This window comes from Pecten maximus, chromosome 14 (genome assembly GCF_902652985.1).
Source record: "Pecten maximus chromosome 14, xPecMax1.1, whole genome shotgun sequence".
Lineage (NCBI taxonomy): Eukaryota > Metazoa > Mollusca > Bivalvia > Pectinida > Pectinidae > Pecten > Pecten maximus.
Genome location: NC_047028.1, coordinates 15,890,640 through 15,911,333, shown reverse-complemented (window position 1 = coordinate 15,911,333; position 20,694 = coordinate 15,890,640). Strand labels below are relative to the sequence as shown.

General features: G+C 35.1%; 1 protein-coding gene across 1 annotated transcript; it reads left to right on the top strand.

The window, feature by feature from the left end:
* Positions 1 to 31: 31 nt before the first annotated feature.
* LOC117341648 (intraflagellar transport protein 80 homolog) lies at positions 32 to 20,505 on the top strand. Its single transcript, XM_033903511.1, has 19 exons — positions 32 to 156; positions 760 to 981; positions 2,510 to 2,620; positions 3,823 to 3,891; positions 4,333 to 4,442; positions 5,027 to 5,116; positions 5,273 to 5,410; positions 5,634 to 5,758; positions 6,061 to 6,234; positions 8,297 to 8,371; positions 10,620 to 10,783; positions 11,023 to 11,087; positions 11,323 to 11,458; positions 12,657 to 12,804; positions 13,133 to 13,304; positions 14,963 to 15,052; positions 16,481 to 16,653; positions 17,564 to 17,687; positions 18,022 to 20,505. The coding sequence occupies exons 1-19, from the start codon at positions 120 to 122 to the stop codon at positions 18,145 to 18,147; spliced, it is 2,349 nt and encodes a 782-aa protein (XP_033759402.1). The 5' UTR covers positions 32 to 119; the 3' UTR covers positions 18,148 to 20,505.
* Positions 20,506 to 20,694: the final 189 nt, after the last annotated feature.

The following is a 20,694-nucleotide window of genomic DNA, read 5'->3' as shown; positions in this document are numbered from 1 at the left end:
AAACATATCCCACAAAGCACTTCGAATATCCTGTAAGCATGCGCAAAAGAAACATTCCTTGCTCTAATGTTTGAAGTTGACAGTGATGTTTTGGAATCGTATTTGACAGAACCGGCAAAATGAGATTGAAAACAAGTTTACAGAAGGAAACAAAACATATCCTTTTCTGACAGTTTCAGAATGTTGTCAATTTGCTCTGAAATGCAGTTTAGAATTGTTCTGTATTAGAAATTCGAAAACTTGAGATGTTTTTATTTGGTACTCGCTTGACAATGCAGGTGGTTGTTAGCATCAGACATTCAGATCGTCTGGAGATGGTAACTGCTTTATTAACTTGAAATTAAATTTTTTAAGTTCAATTTTAACTTAATTAAAGACTTGCGTGGATTTTTTTTTTTTTTTACATTTTTTCAATATGATTTTATGGAATTCTTGATCAATTATGGAATTCTTTATCAATATAGTCTAACGTTATATCCCCCTTAAAAAAGGGGGTCGCACACGTAATTGAATTGTTTTATTGAACATTGTTCAATAAATTATGCATGAAAACTCATCCTCACTATCATTTTTTTCATCGAGTCATAATTCTGTTGAAATAGCGATGTTATTTTACTATTATTTGGTGTAGAATTAGATTTCATAGTAGACCTAGCTGTATATTCTGTCCTTTTATTAACATCAATTGCAATAACATGGAATTTGTCTAACAAGCATGAATCCATATTTTTGATAAAAAGGATCTTTAACAAAGCTTACATTCTGAATTGGTGAGCTGTGTTGGATGGACTACACCTGAGGAACTGTTCTCCGGAGCAGATGACCACTTGGTGCTGAAATGGAACCTCAACACAAATGAGACAACAACACTGGTCAAGTTGCCTGATGAAGTCTTCCCTACAGATATGCATTGGTTCCCAAAAGCTGCTGGGGGAGGCAAAAAGGCAGTCTCAGACCTTTTTGTCCTTACATCAACTGATGGTAATTTAAAAAAAACCAACTTTAATTTGGACTAACGTCATCAAGTATGACACTAATTTAACTTCTGATTTCCTCTATTCTTATTTGCTGTCTGTACATTTTCTGTAAAAAATAAAAAAAGGAGTTTGACAATTTGATATCTCTTCTGACTAGAATAAACACGTACATCATCACATTTATGTTCAGTATAATTTCACAAGTTATGCTGTACTGATATAGAATATTATGAGCAGAATTGTTAACAACTGCACTGTTAGCATTTCAATATTTTTCTGTTAAATCGTGTTGATCGATCATAATATGATAGGGTTAAAGCTGACAGTGCAAGTTAAAAAGCATCCAATTGAAATTAAAAAAAAAATACCTGTACAGATTTCCAAAAATCGTTTCCGAGACAATCCCCAGTTATGGTAGTGTCGTATCTAAGGACGGGCAGACATTTTTCCTTTTTGTTATGCGTGGATACAACCAAGCCGCCGCTGCTATAAAAAGAACGTGCTTCGTCACACTCGCATTCACTCTAACCTCAGGTGTTCACGGTGACACACCTGTATCTTCTACACTATATCTGTACACCACGTGTTCTACAACTGTATTCACGAACGACACCAAGCAGAAGCACTTACCTGTAACTTGAGCAGAAAGATGGTCAGTGTCTGTCAATTATCTTTCAAATCTTGTTGAAAATAAAGTCTCCAAATAAATGCTTGAAAATGCATAACGAATTAGTCCCAAATACTCTATCCATCTTCTCACGTGTTTTTCGTGGGTGCAGCCATTTTCATAACAAGTAAACAGTCCGAGGAGTTCCGATTTTTACTTGTATCCTACACTAGCACTCCTCGGATGTTTTCTTATTGTCTACACTACACTAGGGCTGTTGTGCGGTTTTATCACGTTTTAATTGCGTTATGGCAGGTGCACAAATAATACATTTGTACGAAGACACGGAAAATATTTTGATGGAAACTATGGATATAATGATGTAACAGTTGTAAATTTCATTAGGTACATGTTTTGTTGGGGCCCAAATAGTTTGTGTTGTCAATACTTTCTTTTCTTTCTTTTATTGTAAAATAAAATATATATGTATATATATAAAGTTACCTCTTCTAATTCCATATTCAAGTTCCGTAATGTGAACAAAAACTCATTTGCGTTTGTATTGAGAACGTATACTATGTATAATGGAGAGATGTGTCGCTATGCGCGTGTATCGATAGACTGATACTTGTCCCAATGAACGCACGCGCTTTTATAGCGGCTCGTATCTACGCATTACAAAAAACAAAAATGTCTGCCCGTCCTTAGATACGACACAACCATAATTGGGGGATGTCTCGGAAACGATTTTTGGAAATCTGTACATGTATTTTTTTTTTTTTTTAATCTCAATTGGATGCTTTTTAACTTGCACTGTCAGCTTTAATGCTTACAACTTTTGTTAGATTGAGCATAAATATTAGATTCTGTAGGACTTCTTACCTTTTCTATTTTCTGAATTGAACCTTTTGATTATTTTGAACAGGCAAGTTTCACCTAGTCAGTAAAACTGGTCGAGTAGAGAAGAGTATAGAGGCCCACAAAGGGGCAGTGCTGGCAGGCAGGTGGAGCTTTGACGGGTCTGCCTTTGTTACAGGTACACCATATGAATTATTTTCTATAAGCAACGATATAATATCACTTACCGTATTTGACCTAATAAGGGCGCCTGCCCTAATAAGGGCGCCCCTACCTTTTTTCAAGGAAATAAATCTTTGACTGAGTTTCAAAATGGTGTCAAAATGGTGTTCAAAAGTAATAATTCATGTGAAATATTTTGCTACTTTATGTGTTCAATTTTCTTCAGCAAATTAAGTAACTGGAACACATGTTTTCGCCACATTTTGTGTATTCCTACAGGCTACAGATGACATATCAGTGCAAAGAGCACCCAAAACTAAACACACATACAAATAATAACTTACCATCTTTATTTGAAGATAAAGTAAAGACTTCATTCTTGTTGATAAATAACTTTTGTTCAGAACAGAAAGCTAGTAAAAGACATTGTAAATCAATTATTAGGTCAAAGAAAACGATGTCTGATATGATCTGGGAAATCACCTGTTTCTATAAATAGAACACAAAAGAGTTCCATTTGAACCTAAATGGTGGAACACACGTTCTCTGGTCTAAAGATCAGCTGGCATGGTTTACAAGTTTACATGAGTATTCAAGTGATGTTTAAGCTTAATATATGATAATGAATAGATATCTTCATCTGGAATATTTTCATGACTGAATATTTTACCGTTTCCACAACGTTAACCTTGGGTATTCTGCTATAAGGTATAGTCTGTTTCATAAAACTTCAGAATAACTAATCTTAATAAGGGCGCCCCCACTGTCAATTACCCGCGCCCTGCGCCCTTATTAGGTCAAATACGGTATTTTATTTATTATAACTATTATAAATCATGTTACATTAATTTATGTTAGTCCTTTTGGTGTGGATGGAAGTGTGTTGTTATGTGGGAGAAAACAAAATGTACCTCCTTAAAACCTGTTATCAGATGGATGACCCCTTACCATTTTAGGGATCTTAATTGTCATTGGGAAAGGCAAGGGAGCTTTCTATTGCGCCACCTTATACATGACCATCATTTCTGTATGGAGCAACACAGATGAGCTGAAAGATTATGACCTTTAATAATTCTGACTGATACCAAAATGTTGATTCCAATGAAAGTGACGCATAATGTATATTCCTATATATTATATAGTCCTATTTCTCTATTTTCGGGAAGGACTATATTCGACTGTCCTAAGTTTGAATTCAATCTCTTTTGCTAATTGCAGCTGGTGAAGATGGTGCTGTGAAGATCTGGTCTAGAAGTGGAATGCTGAGGTCTACTCTTACCCAGAACAGTAAGTAAACCAAACTCAAAAGTTACAAGGTACAGGTTACTGAAGAATTACTGTTAAGTCTATAATCTGGTGATAAATATCTGATGGGAACACCTAGTAAATGGATTTCTGATCGTTAAAAAAGACATGGAAATTATGCCCTTTATTTCTGCACAACACCTTTTTGATTGGCTACTAAATATTTGTTCTTGTCTCTGTTTGAAATGATTGAAACTAGCATCTTACAAAATATCATTAACAAAATTCAGAAAATAACCTAAAATTGACCCAGACTTTTTAGTACTAGACATGTAAAAAAAACAAAATGCAGAAGATGGAGTTATCGATAAAAATTTTGTCATATCTACCCTGTTAATCATTATTAAGTGTCAATGACTGGTTTATAAATGTATTGATATTCTTCCTTTCTTGATACATGTTTTTTGTTTCCTTCGGTAACAGGTATGTCTGTATATGGTGTAGCATGGGGACCAGACTCGGATTCGGTGCTGTTTACAAATGGCAAACAGTTGGTCATCAAGTCTATGCAAGCCAACGCTAAGCCAACCATGGTATGACTGATTAATGTCATGTTTAAACTAAATTGATTTTTTTTTTTTTTGATTTTTTTGTTACTTGATGAAACTACCAGGTAATCTCCTAAGTAATGAAACTTGTGAACCTGGAGATTACACTGGTTTTACACAGGTTGACTTGACTTGAGAAATTGGTGTCGTAGATAGATGACCATTTCATCCACATGCTTTTTACATGCTACTCTCGGTACTGGTATCTTAGTACTATGACTCTGTAACCTTACCACTACCATATGTTCTTCATGAGTGCTTGATAATGAAATTCTTGCCATTCTCAACGTCTGTGTTTGTTTTCCTAACTTTTATTAAGTTTTTGGTGCATGTGTTGAAAGGCACTAGACACGTCACTTTATAGTTGTTCTAGGGTACTGTTATTTGACATTAGTGTCACTGTGGGGTTAGACTATTCACTCCTCAAGTCAAACCGAAATTTTTCAGCTATTTATGAATGATGTTTATGAGGTTGATTATAACATGTTAATTCTGTCAAGTACACAATTTAAATCTTATTTGTATTGTTTTAAACATCAGGATAAGCTAGAAGTGTTCTTTTGTTATAGTGGCGAGCCCATGACGGCGTGGTGCTGGTAGTAGACTGGAATCCTGTCAACAACCTCATCATATCGGGGGCAGAGGATTGTCGCTACAAGGTGAGTAGCTGGGAGTTCATAATTCCTGTAGATACAGGATATTCTAGATGAGTAGCAGAACTAATGTATTATCTTTGTCACAAGTAGCAGAGCTACAAAATATGTCTTTGGTTTAAATAATGAGAAGCAGTCAAAGATGACTAATTACTTTGACAGGTATGGGATACATATGGCCGTGTGATGTACAACAGCTTCCAACATGACTACCCAATCACATCTATAGCATGGACACCAGACGGAGAACTTTTTGCCGTCGGCTCCTTCAACACTCTTCGACTCTGTGACCAGGCTGGGGTGAGTAACAGGCATGGTGGAAAACTGAAGTGACTACATTCAGGCAATGCTAAACTTTTAGAAACAACATCTTTATAAGAAGTAGTAAGAATATTTCAAATAACTGTTAGTTTTTCCTTCCATCTTTATCATAAAGCTGTGTTATATTTACAGACTGAACTGGTTTTCATGTAGTTATGTCATTGTTTGTTTATAGTGGTCGTATGTCATTGTTTGTTAATAGTGGTCGTATGCCCTGGAGAAACCAAATACAGGCAGTCTGTTCAAACTTGCATGGTCCAGTGATGGAACTCAAGTGGCCGGTGCTGGTGGGAATGGCCAGGTCCTCATTGCACATGTTATAGAGAAGTAAGTACCATCAGAAACTGTTATAGGTACCATCAGAAACTGTTATAGGTATCATCAGAAACTAGTATAATTTCCGCACACCCAACTTTAAACTTTATTTCAGTACAAAAAACCTGCGCAAATTACCCGAGTTTTATGGTATCTAAATCTTGTCTATACTGATACATCTTGTCTATGTTGAGACATTCAAGTTATCATTGTATCTAAATCTTGTATATGTTTAGACATTCAAGTCATTGTTGTACCTAAATCTTGTCTATGTGCTGAATAATGATGTATTGAAAAAAAATAATTCTTTGCAGACGTTTGGAGTGGAAGAATTTTGAGGCGTCAGTAACAGGAGGTAAACAAGTCCATGTTAGAAACGTGATGAATGATGCCATTGAATCTTTGGACTTTCGTGACAGAATTATCAAATTGTCACTAGCATTCAATCACCTAGTGGTGGCCACATCTACACAATGTTATATATACAGGTGAGTGTCTCGGTTTTATGACTTGCCATATCAGATTTCTCAGTCTGTGTTTTAGGGAACAATTTGGCCCTTTTCTATATAAAATCATCTACTGGTATTCAGACTATCCCATAATCAAGGCAATGGATGTGATTTGGTTATTAAGGTTTTACTGTAAAGGATTCAGTTCTGTAAGTGAAAGAGAGGGTATTTGAAAATTTATCTAACTTGACAAGTCATTATGTCTGGGTAAAGAGACCTGAGTTACAGCAGTTGTCCTATGTCTAGGTGTCCTAAAGGCTATTCCAGTAATATATATCCTGTGGGAGGATTAAAGAAAAACAAAATTCTATGCATAGTGGGTGCTGAAGACAATGCAATTATTTTAATGATAAGTGTTTTAATTAAATCACTTCTATGGGTGGTCCCTGTTGGACAAACATGGAGTGTTTGAATTAAATCACTTCTATGGGTGGTCTTTGTTGGACAAACTAGGAGTGTTTGAATTAAATCACTTCAATGGGTGATATCTATTGGACAGACATGGAGTGTTTGAATTAAATCACTTCTATGGGTGGTCTCTGTTGGACAAATTTGGAGTGTTTTAATTAAATCACTTGTATGGGTGGTCTCTGTTGGACAAATTTGGAGTGTTTGAATTAAATCACTTCTATGGGTGATATCTGTTGGACAAACATGGAGTCTTCTCATTTGGTAGATAGTTTACTGGAAGAGCCTGATGTATACCTGTCAACACATTCTAAGGATATATTCCAAATTTTGCACTTGGATGGTAAACTTTGATACCGAGACAATCTTGTGACATATCAAGTTACATTGGATATTACATTTAGTGTCTTACACTAATAACAGCCTTATATAATGATAGAACATATGATAGATATTACTAAACAATAAATAGAGAATACATGGTTAGTATCTTACAATACAAGGTTTATTTTGGCGAGGGTTAGGAAAGACGAGATGGCGAGCCTTTGGCGAGCCATCTCGTCTTTCCGTTCCGAGCCAAAATAAACCTTGTATTGTAAGATACTTACCATGTATTCTGTTTATCCTGCAACTATTTCACAGTAGCTGACATTCAAGTTAAATGGAAAAAACGTCATTTGTTTACCTTTTTGAACTGAAGCGATGCGTCCGCATTGTGGCGCAGGAATATTTCCATTCATAAGAACTATATTTACTTCCGCCTGTAATGTCACTGCGCTGTTACAATATAGTTCCGATCATTTTTGCTACCTCAAAGTGTATTTGCTTGCCCTTCAATAAAAGCTTCTACGTCCTCCATGTTTAACTCAACAAATTGTTTACTTTGTTCAACGGGATCATGTACTACCGGATCAGCCTTCTGGGATGGGGAGGGGGGTCGTGGCACGACAGACGCAGACTGAGTGGGGGGACGGACGGATTTTGTCGTTTCTACACTTTGTAGCTCATTTTCATTTCTCTCTATCTCTTGTACTATTTCCATTAATGTTGCATCGTATTCATCCGGAATTTCAACTAATCGTACGGGTCTAGGCACATGAGAATTTTCATCGTACACAGGAAGGGGCACAGGGGCTTGAGACGGGGCTGGTTCTGGGTTCAGTACAATTTCAGAGTTTTCATCATTTACCGTCATTTCTAGATCAATACAAGTAGACAAAATGTCAAAGTTAATATCAAAATTGCAATCCACCATTCCTGTTACACTGTTGTCAATTTCGTCATCGGATGAAGATTGTTGTGACATTTTTCTGGATTCTCGTACAATGTAGCAGACGCTGACAGCTGACGATTGTTGACAAACAATATGACGTCATCATTATCAGGTCAAAGTTTGTGCGCGTGATCATGAGGTCAACTTGAAAGTAGTTCCGTCAGAGTTGGAAAAAGTTCACGTGAATCCTATTGACGGATAAAGCACTTCGTATTGACGGATAAAGCACAAGTTTATCCGACAGTAGTTATCGGTCAGTGAGTGTGTCAGTTGCAGGATAAAGGTAAATATCTAACTTTGGTTGTAAGTAAATGATGTTAGATGCTAAATCTGATTATTTGCTGTTTCTTGTTGTCACAGTGTAAAGAACTGGAACACACCGATGATATTTGACCTAAAGGAAGGCAATGTGTCCCTCATTTTACAGTCTGACAAGTAAGTACACTATATAATACTCATGTTTGACCTCGTTACACACTACAAGATTCTATTTTTAGCCCACCATCATCAGATGGTGGGCTATTCAAATCGCCCTGCGTCCGTGGTCCGTCCCTCCGTCCGTCCGTCCGTAAACAATTCTTGTTATCGCTATTTCTCAGAAAGTACTGAAGGGATCTTTCTCAAATTTCATATGTAGGTTCCCCTTGGTGCCTAGTTATGCATATTGCATTTTAAGACCAATCGGAAAACAACATGGCCGACAGGCAGCCATGTTGGATTTTGACAATTGAAGTTTGTTATCGCTATTTCTGAGAAAGTACTGAAGGGATCTTTCTCAAATTTCATATGTAGGTTCCCCTTGGTGCCTAGTTATGCATATCGCATTTTGAGACCAATCACAAAATAACATGGCCGACAGGCAGCCATCTTGGATTTTGACAATTGAAGTTTGTTATCGCTATTTCTCAGAAAGTGCTGAAGGGATCTTTCTCAAATTTCATATGAAGGTTCCCCTTGCTGCCTAGTTATGCATATCACATTTTGAGACCAATCGGAAAACAACATGGCCGACAGGCAGCCATCTTGGATTTTGACAATTGAAGTTTGTTATCACTATTTCTGAGAAAGTGCTGAAGGTGTCTTTCTCAAATTTCATATGTAGGTTCCCCTTGGTGCCTAGTTATGCATATCACATTTTGAGACCAATCGCAAAACAACATGGCCGACAGGCAGCCATCTTGGATTTTGACAATTGAAGTTTGTTATCGCTATTTCTCAGAAAGTACTGAAGGGATCTTTCTCAAATTTCATATGTAGGTTCCCCTTGGTGCCTAGTTATGCATAAAGGGTTTTGAGACCAATCGGAAAACAACATGGCAGACAGGCAGCCATCTTGGATTTTGACAATTGAAGTTTGTTATCGCTATTTCTCAGAAAGTACAGAAGGGATCTTTCTCAAATTTCATATATATGTTCCCCTTGGTGCCTAGTTATGCATATTGCATTTTGAGACCAATCGGAAAACAACATGGCCGACAGGCAGCCATCTTGGATTTTAACAATTGAAGTTTGTTATCGCTATTTCTCAGAAAGTATTGAAGGGATCTTTCTCACATTTCATATGTAGGTTCCCCTCGGTGCCTAGTTATGCATATTGCATTTTGAGACCAATAGGAAAACAACATGGCCGACAGCCAGCCATCTTGGATTTTGACAATTGAATTTTGTTATCACTATTTATCAGAAATGGCTGAAGGGATCTTTCTGAAATTTCATTTGTAGGTTGCCCTCTGTGCCTAGTTATGCATATTGGATTTTGAGACCAGTCAGAAAACAACCTGGCCGGCAGGCAGCCATCTTGTATTTTGACAATTGAAGTTTGTTATCGCTATTTTACAGAAGGTACTGAAGGGATCTTTCTCAAATTTCATATGTAGGTTCCGCTTGGTCCCTGGTGTTGCATTTTGGGACCAATCCGAAAACAACATGGCCGACAGACAGCCATTATCGCTAAATCTTAAATTTTATATATAGGTTCCCCTTGTTTGAAAAGTACTAGAGGGCTGTTTCTGAATTTACACAGATTAGTAAGACTTAGAGGAAGGGAAAAGTAGAGAAAAGATCAATCTGACATGGAACCTATAAAGATCATTCAATGGTGGGCGCCAAGATCCCTCTGGGATCTCTTGTTAGTTTACTATTATTACCGGATACATGATTGATAGGTATTGGTTTGTATAGCACATCAAGTGAAATGTTTTGATTATCAAGATGTATATCTATGTACCTGAACAAAATTATCTATAATTAAGTTTCTTACTCTTATTTTGAAGTAAATCAAATTATCAATTGAATTCTATAAAAAATAGTAATCTTTGAAAATATCTGAAATGTTGAGGTGAGATCTTCGATAGCCTTTCAAGTCTTTGGTTGTAAAATCAAATTAAACATCAATTCAAGTATATTAACTGAACAAATGTTTTCAGTCTCTTTTTCAGGCAGGTTGAGATGATAGAGGTGAAATTTTAAACAAATGTACTCTAGGTTCTGTCTGAAAACTTAATCATTCTTTTGAAATAGACTTTAGTATATTACCACTTGTATAGGATTTTATGTGTGACGTTTCAGTGATTACACACTTGTCAACTTCCTCACTCAAATGACCAGTGAAGCATATCTGAGTTGTATACTTGTCAACCTAAATAAAATATTGCTTATTAATTGATCTATCTTTTCCCTACAGACATTTCCTGCTGGTAGACATTGCAGGCCTCTATGTATACTCATATGACGGTCGGCTTGTGTGTTCGCCACGGTACACGGGCATGCGAGCAGACATCCTCAACTACCAGACAGTCTCCATCAGTAATGACACAATAGCCATCCGAGACAAGGCTGATGAAAAAGGTAAAAAGGGATTCACTTTTTACATTGTAAAAATGTTTAGGTAAGAATATATGGGTTGTAGGATTCTGAATGTGGAACTGTCCGAAAGGTTAGAATTTGCATTATGAAAGATATGAAATCTGGAGGACATTGCTTCCAGTAAATTGTAAATAAAAATCATATAAATTTGTTTCATCCATTTATTTTTTTATTGTAAAATTTTGAGATTTGATACTAAGTTAAGTTGATTTGGATTTCAGTGATATATGTATTTGATGCTCAAAATGGAAAACCTCTTGGAGATGGCAAACCAATTACACACAAGGTAAAATGTTAGAAACATATTAAGTTTGAAGTAACAATTAATTTTTATCGGTAACTGCTTCAATGAAAATACCAACACTAAAAATAACAGAAAATCAGGCTGTGCTGAAGTAACTAATTATATCTACTGCAAAAAAAAAGTCTAAAACTTCATGTCTGATTCTTGAGATTAATATTTGTTGTTATATTCAATATTTTTGTATTGGGTTAGTAAACTAGTTACTGAATCTTTATAGCTGGAGGTGATGGAGATCGCCCTGGACCAGTGTGGCCCAGCCACCGAACGACGACTAGCCATTATTGACAAAAATAGAGACCTGTACCTCACCCCTGTTAGAGTGTTTGGTACAGAACGAAAGAGTAACAAATTAGGTAAGATGTTTGGTACGGAACAAAACAGTAACAAATTAGGTAAGATGTTTGGTACAGAATGAAAGAGTAACAAATTAGGTCAGATGTTTGGTACAGAACAAAACAGTAACAAATTAGGTAAGATGTTTGGTACAGGACGAAAGAGTTACAAATTAGGTCACATGTTTGGTACAGAAGGAAAGAGTAACAAATTAGGTAAGATGTTTGGTACAGAACGAAAGAGTAACAAGTTAGGTAAGATGTTTGGTACAGAACGAAAGAGTTACGAATTAGGTCAGATGTTTGGTACAGAACACATTAGTAACAAATTAGGTAAGATCTTTGGTACTGAACGAAAGAGTAACAAATTAGGTCAGATGTTTGGTACAGGACGAAAGAGTTACGAATTAGGTCAGATGTTTGGTACAGAACAAAAGAGTAATAAATTAGGTAAGATGTTTGGTACAGAACGAAACAGTAACAAATTAGGTAAGATGTTTGGTACAGAACGAAAGAGTAACAAATTAGGTCAGATGTTTGGTACAGAACACATTAGTAACAAATTAGGTAAGATCTTTGGTACAGAACGAAAGAGTAACAAATTAGGTCAGATGTTTGGTACAGAACACATTAGTAACAAATTAGGTAAGATCTTTGGTACAGAACGAAAGAGTAACAAATTAGGTCAGATGTTTGGTACAGGACGAAAGAGTTACGAATTAGGTCAGATGTTTGGTACAGAACAAAAGAGTAATAAATTAGGTAAGATGTTTGGTACAGAACGAAACAGTAACAAATTAGGTAAGATGTTTGGTACAGAACGAAACAGTAACAAATTAGGTCAGATGTTTGGTACAGAACACATTAGTAACAAATTAGGTAAGATGTTTGGTACAGAACGAAAGAGTAACAAATTAGGTCAGATGTTTGGTACAGAACACATTAGTAACAAATTAGGTAAGATGTTTGGTACAGAATGAAACAGTAACAAATTAGGTCAGATGTTTGGTACAGAACGAAACAGTAACAAATTAGGTAAGATGTTTGGTACAGAACGAAACAGTAACAAATTAGGAGTGGTTTTTTTCTCTCATCACCTAAAAATAAATATGCATTGAAAGGACAACAATATTGAAATGTGGAAGAAAGTATCATATGTATCATGCTTTATTAGAAAAGTTGTTAAGGTTTTAATATGTGATATTTTATATTCCACTAGGTAATATGATCCAATCATTGGCCTGGAACGATGTCTCTAACATGTTGGCCGCACTAGCAGATGGAAAATTCACCGTCTGGTATTACCCCAATACTATCTACGTTGACAGGGACCTCGCTTCCAAAACCATCTTTGAAAAAGAAGCAAGGTAATGCTATTCTGTTAATGTCATATTGTTTCAATTAATTGCAAGTCGGAATAAAAAAAAATTAAAAAAACATGAAAATCTTAAAAGTAATTATCGAGATTATTTAAAGAAAAGAAAATGAAGATTTTTAAGAGGAAAAAAAAAGAGAGTTATAACATTTAAAATCTAGAATTGAAAAATTCATGAACTATGATATAACCATATCTTTAAACTCAATACCAAATGGCATCAGGGCATGATAGAATAAGGTCTTATTTCATTTAATTTAATTTGGTACAATTCATATTTAAAGTCCAAATATCAGCATCTATCAACTTTATTTTAACAGTGAGTTTGGCAAGAATCCCCAGCTGACTCAGTTTAATGGTAATCATGTGATAATTCGGCGAGCAGAGGGATCGATCGTCAGCACATCAATATCTCCTCATCCCTGTATACTTCATTCCTATGTACAGTCTGGTCGCTGGAACGATGCAGTGCGGCTCTGTCGCTTTGTAAAGGTGAGGCTGATTTAGGACTGGAAAATAAATTACTGTAATCCATTTCTGTTCCCCAAATTATGAATTTGTGTTTTTATAAGAATAATATCATTGGATGTCTTGTATATTTTGTAAAGTTGTTCAGCTTAGTGTAAGATTGTTCAGGGATATGTAAGATTGTTCAAGCATTTGTGAGGTTATTCAGGGATATGTAAGATTGTTCAAGCATTTGTGAGGTTATTCAGGGATATGTAAGGTTGTTCAGGGATATGTAAGGTTGTTTATGGATTTGTGAGGTTGTTCAGGGATCTGTGAGGTTGTTCAGGGATTTGTGAGGTTGTTCAGGGATTTGTAAGGTTGTTCAAGGATTTGTGAGGTTGTTCAGGGATTTGTGAGGTTGTTCAGGGATATGTAAGGTTGTTCAGGGATATGTGAGGTTGTTCAGGGATATGTAAGGTTGTTCAAGGATTTGTGAGGTTGTTCAGGGATTGGGGTGAGGTTGTTCAGGGATATGTGAGGTTGTTCAGGGATTTGTGAGGTTGTTCAGGGATATGTGAGGTTGTTCAGGGATTTGTGAGGTTGTTCAGGGATTTGTGAGGTTGTTTATGGATAAAATATAAATAGATTGGTGAATGTTAAGTGAAATATTGCGTGTCTATTTATTGTTTTTGAGATGGTGGGCTGTTCAAATCACTCTTCCTCAGTGGTCTGTCGTCAGTCTGTAAACAATCATTGTTACTACAATTTTACAGAAAGTACTTTATGGATCTTTCTCTTTCTTATATATTTTTCATCCTTAGTTGTGCCAGTTCATTTTGAGTTTGATTGGAAAACAAAATGACTAACAGGCAGCAATTTTTTGATTTGACACTTGAAGTTTGTTATCACGGTTTCTTGTTCATGGAAAGTTGTTCTTAGACTCCTTTAAGATTTCATATTTAGGTTTCCCTAGTTATTAGATAATTAAAGGGAAAACGGTTACGAAGGGAAAAGTAGAGAAACAATCGGTCTTCCTTAAATTAAAACCAATTAATTTCATTTAATAGTGGGCATTTCTTGGATCTTGTCTTAATTCAGGAATCTGTGTATGGTACTTTTTGTCTATTAGAATAAGAATGATTCCATGGACCATGAAAACATAACCTCACTTATTTAGATGATTGAAGATGTTATATAGTAAGTAAAAGTTGCAGTTAGAAGATGTAAAACAGTGGTTCTACTTCATAGATAGGAGAATTTCTAATTATCAGGTTTGAATTAAGAACCATTCCAATGAAAAATATTCCCGTCCAAAATCAAAGTCAGTATTAGTTTATTAGGAGTATCACCAGAATTATTTCAAATTAGGAATCCTAATCATGGTGATATAATTTGTAGAACATGGAACTAGGTTCATGGTCTGGTCCTGTTGGTGAAATAATTTGTAGAACATGGGTCTAGGTTCATGGTCTGGTCATGTTAATAGCTAATTTTCACCCTATGACAAGAAATTGACTCACAGGTATCACACTTAGAGAAACAAACACTGCATTGTCCAAATTAATCAGTATTTATGTCTCCTGAAGCTATTATAAACTTGATTGGAGCAAAGTGTGAGATGTGTTGGTTGTAATACACCAATTTCACTGGAATTTCAAATGTGCTTGTTTGATTGAAGATATTTATTTCCCAATTTCTAGGATGAAAGTTTGTGGTCCTGCCTTGCTGCCATGTCAGCCTATGCTAAGGAGCTGAACACTGCAGAGATCGCCTATGCAGCCATCAAAGAGGTAAGGTGTAACTTGTGTATTATATTGGCACATCGCTGTAGGTGGATTTAAGTTGTACTGTAATAGTTGATGGACCCAGTTGTTCAAAGGGTGATTAGCTTAATCACTTTATCAGTGAAAATTTCATTTTCTCTTTACTTCAATTCTTGTACATGTATCTTCCTTAAGAGAGGCAGGTAGGGAGAGACTAAACAGAGCTATAGAGATTTGCAAAAATTGTCAAGTTAGTTGTGTCAGGAGTAAACTTATCAGGATTTTAAAATTGTTGTTAAACTGTGATAAACCCAATCACTTTTTGAACAACTGGGCCCTGGTGTGAAATACTGTCAATGACTTTAATTTAGAGAGTTTTTAACTTTTGCATAGTGACTCCAAAGAATTTCAATCTTCTGTAAACAGTAAATTCTTTGATAATTAATATTCATATTGTTAATTTTCATTTGAATAGTGATTAAATAGAGCTGTGTATTGCAAGGTGGGTAGCGATACGATTCGTATCACGATACAGGGGTCATGATACGATATGTATCGTGATACAGGGGTCACGATATGATACGTATCGGGATATATGAGCAGCTGATGACCTATTGTACAGTAGTCATGTTTGTGTTTGTGGTATTTCTGGAATATTTGAGTCTTTGTCTACATTTGTTACAAAAACATATGTTTTGTCCGTTTCCCACAAAGAGTTCTTGAATTCAGATAATTTGGATTTGAAAGAACTCCAACAGGCAGCTTTATAAGCCGCTGGAACGGCCTTGTCAGCCATGTTGTTTACTACAAAACGTAAGCTAATGTTGGTCAAGGGAGATAACTACAAATGTTCAAGTATGGCGATACAAATCAAGGATAGACGATGCACCACACTGCGATTCAATACATCGATGCATCGGTGAATCGTTACACCACTAATCCTGATCAAAAAGCAAACTGAAACGTAGCTGATGGAATGAAGTATACATGAGAAGAAGTTATGTACAACACTAGATTTTGCCCACTTTTATGCAATTGGATATCAAGTTACCAGATGATTATCTTATCTGGAGAATGTTAGATACACAATGTTAAATACACATGGATAAAAGTATTTCAGTACTAAAACTGGATTCAGTATTTTGCAAGTATGTTCTCCAATATATATTAATGTTAATATTTTTACAAAAACAGGTAATTCAGCATTTTGATATTCTGACACTTTCATCCATGAATACACACACTGTATATCAAATCCTAACTATAAGTAGTAAATCAGGAATGTTTAAACCAGACTCTTCATCTTTTTCTTCTTCATGAATCTCATAGAAATTATTAACACCATACAAATATCTCAAATGCTGTTAAGGGATGTTTTACTACAATCTTATTATCACTTGGTATGGTAGAATTTAAACTTTCAAGATCATCAACACAGCTTTATCATTTTTACAGGCGGAAAAAGTCCAGTTTATAGTGAACATCAAGGACATCCCAGTCAAGGAAGCTAGAAACGCTGAGATGGCATTGTTGTGTGGGAACCAGCAAGATGCGGAGGCTATCCTGTTACAAGCTGGGCTTATCTTCAGGGCCATCATGCTCAATATCCAGCTGTATAACTGGGATAGGTAGGTCACTTCAGGGAACAGTCATTCTCTCACCCCAGGTACACCTCATCATAGATTTTTATCCAATCTGTATGGAACTTATTTATGCAACTGTATTTACATTTGCGCCACATTTTCCCATTGACACAATACTAAGAAGCAGTTGCCACCGTACACCTATAACACCCAGTGCCTCGGGCTAGTGGAAAAGTTTTGGTGGTTCAGTTTTCAAAATTTACAAAAGTGGTAAGGCAATTTAAGTATAAGTATTGAACAGTGGTTTTAATATTGTTATAACTGATATGGCAGCAAAATTTATGATGGGCAAATGCAGCATGAGAGCCCTTTTAATGGTTCCTAGGGCATTTGCCCACCATACATATTGCTGTCATATCGGTTATAACAACATTAAAACCACTGTTTACTGCTTAAGTGGCGATATATATAGTCTGCTGTACTGTACAGCTGGGAATAGTTCAATATCATAGTTGTTTGGCCTCATTTGTCTAAAGCCTTCATATTTTTTATATTGACAACATGGGAATTATTTCAATTGATTATAATTTGAAATGTTGCCCGTCTAAAAAAAAGAGAAGAAAAACATGTAATTAATTCGGGAAAAAATATTAGAATTTTATTGAATACAAGGGCTATTCCAATAAAAAATGAACTCAACTGGAAGACTCCAGATTTGTTAAACAGGGACCATCAATTTCAAAAGAAGTGATTTAAATATAACAGTAACATATGATATTAAAGACATTTTCTCCATCACCCGCATTGAAACAATTGGTTTTTTTTTTGTCTTTTTCATTCCATATGTAGGACATACATTTTACTTGAATAGCCCTTAGAAATTTGCTATTGACTGGATTGACGCACACTGATATGGGATGGATTTTTATGTACATGTGTCATACTTTTGATTTAGGGCCTTGGAATTAGCAGTGAAGCATAAAACACATGTGGACACAGTACTAGGATACAGACAGAAATACCTCGTCAGGTTTGAAAAGAAGGAAAATAACAAACGCTACCTACAATATATGGAAGGGGTGAGTTAAAAATTGAAAAGTTTTACTTCCACTCAGAAAATATGCTTTGAGATTTATTATTACTTTTATAACAACAAAAAAAGCACATAATATATGATATCACCTACAACTACCAGATTTTGTGTTTAATTACCTCTTGGGATGAAAGTGTCTTGCACTGAAATGATACTACCAGCTAGCCATATACAGAGTTATTGCCGCTTGTTAAGTTTGGTTGGAAATTGAAAACCCACTGATCTCAATAAATATCATATATGTTTCTTTTTGTGGATTGTAAAATTTTAAAATATGTTGAACTTCTGACAGTACAATTTGTTGTTTATTGTATTGACAGATTGAGGTAGACTGGGAGAAAATAGAAGCTAAGATGGATATGGAATACCAAAAGGAAAGGGAACGTCCAACGGTGACGTCTACAACAGGGTCGGGCAAGCCTCGACAGCAGCGCCATGAAACATAGAAATAATAGGTTCAATCTTACACATGCGACACAGAATGTGGTTCATATCATTAAATCATAATTAATGAAAAATACATCAATAGTTTCAAGATATTCATTATAATTTCAAAAAGATGTAAAAGCAGTCTACCATTCTATCAAAGGAAAATTATTGACATAAACAAATAGTTTTAAAGAAACTATCCAGCTTAATGTACTTTTTATAAGGCAAGTGCTTTCGCTACATTGAAAGCTTGGGAAATTAAGAAGAGTAACCACAGGGAAATTGTTGAAATAGTATTCCATTGATGAATACAACAATATTAAAAGAGTTTGGTAGTTGTTGATTCCAGATACAAAAGGATTGAAGGATCTCCACTTTTACTGTATACTAGGTATTTTAAAGAAATCTTAATTCACTTATAAAGTGTGACACTGCCAGAAAATGATTATCATTTAAATTATTGTCCGAGGGTGACTCACTATACTGATTGAAAATCTCTGAACTTGATTATTCTCAATCAACATATAGTTAAAACATATTGCATATTGTGTGAGGAATACTCTCCATCGTTTCAGACAAATAAGATTTCTGGCTGTTTTCTATGTTTTTATTACAAGTTATCCATCTCTCATCCAAAAGCTACATTGAATGGAATTCTGTAATGAATTGATGCTTTAGAAAATGGTATTTTCTATTAGTTGTGTCATGGAAAATTAGATGTGCTATATAGAATGGGAAATGTTTGAAATGTTAATATTTATTAAATATATTAAGAACATAATGTAAATACAAAAAAATGTAAGAAATGGAACATTCCTTGTATTTTTGTCATAATGTACATAACTGAATTGATCTACTACATAACTTTGTGATAGTGTGTGATTCCGTCCTGCAGCCTGTACTGGAACCACAGGTACAATGTATATACATGTCTTACAATGTATGTATACTTTATTATTACATGAGGTAGTATTGAACATTTATTTATACTTAATTGATAAAGAACCTGTTTTTATATTGATACATGTGTTTGAATGTTAGTGACTTTAGTTGTTTGTTATATAGATATCCTTGTTAGTATGTACCCTGTGTGTATGAAAGTGTTACGTAATGATCTGAACAGGACTTACGATTCTCTGGTGTAGAGCCAAATCTCATCTTACAGCTGTTTGTTTCAAGTTTTATGAAAAGAATTGAAGATCATGACTATTGTCTAAAAAATACACTAATTATCACAATAAACTAAGATCTGAAATCAGGATATCAGAAATATACTCTTTCAAGAAAAGCATTGCTCTATAATCATTAAAATATTGTGAAATCTGTAAAATGTAATGATAAAATAATACTTCAATGTTAATAGGTATTTGATTCCCTTTGATTGAATTACCGGTATGCCACATTGTTAAGTGTGTAATATTTATTTCCCTCAAAGATTAAATTATGCCACATTATTATCATGTACAAATTTAGTACATGAACATTTTATATATACAGTCCTACACACATCACATACAACAAACACACCCACATACCACTCTCACACATACACCTTCATACAAACACCCATTCTCACACATCAAGTATGTATATTTACATACAAGTCCCACATATAATCCATTACCACTGCTAGAGTATATGATAAGGGAGATAACTCCAGTTTTACCATTCTTTATCATTTACTCTGATATCAATGTATATACAGTGCTGTCAAAATAAAAAAAATCCTAGGTGTGAATCATAGACATGAGAGATGAAAGGAATTTTTTTGTATGGAAGAAATAAAACTAGTAATTGAATGTATTCCGTCCGTTAAGACATGTATAGAGTATGTTGAAAGTATGTCCCCATAATGGGGATAACCTTGATACAGTAAAACCTTATCAGTTTATTAGATGCCCCTGTCATACATGGTCTATCGGTTCATTAGAATTTGTTTAGATTTTGTGTTTAGGTCCAGTTCTCCGGTAAAGGTTTTAGGATACATATTTCTTAAGTAAAGATCAAGTTTCTGTTTCATTCTACTGCTGATGTCATGAATTTAGATTATGAAATCAAGTTATGTTAATAGTTTTCTATCTCTTAATGCTGGATTTTGTTTTCTCTTTATAACTTTTACTCAGACCATCATTTTTAATCAATAGTTAGTTTGAGGGTAGAATTGCCATCTGTAGATGCTACAGTAAAGACACACAACAGATTAACAATAGACTAACAAGGTTTTACTGTATCATTGAGAACTACATACTCTCTTCTAAATTTTGGCAATTTAAATGTTTTCACTTCCTGAAGACTGTAAATTTTGAATGAAAGTGATCATTCTTTATTTTGTGAAAGATAGAAATGAAAAACATTAAAAACATTTCAAATTCATATTTTGCATGTTTGTTTTTATTTGTAAATTAAGGTTCCTGGTTTCAAATGCTGATGCCAGTGAGCTTTGGTATGGTGGAGGAATGGTCCCCGATTCCGTCTGACCATCCATCAACTTTTGACTCATAGAAAACCCTAAGCAACTGGGTACAGGTATTCGGCTAGGAGGTACATGTGCCTGGGGCAAAATA

Coding starts and splice junctions, on each gene's coding strand:
- LOC117341648 (XM_033903511.1), top strand. CDS start 120: ATGAGATTGAAAACAAGTTTACAGAAGGAAACAAAAC. Junction 157..759: donor TTTACAGAAGGAAACAAAAC/ATATCCTTTTCT, acceptor AACAAAGCTTAC/ATTCTGAATTGGTGAGCTGT. Junction 11,088..11,322: donor GCAAACCAATTACACACAAG/GTAAAATGTTAG, acceptor GAATCTTTATAG/CTGGAGGTGATGGAGATCGC.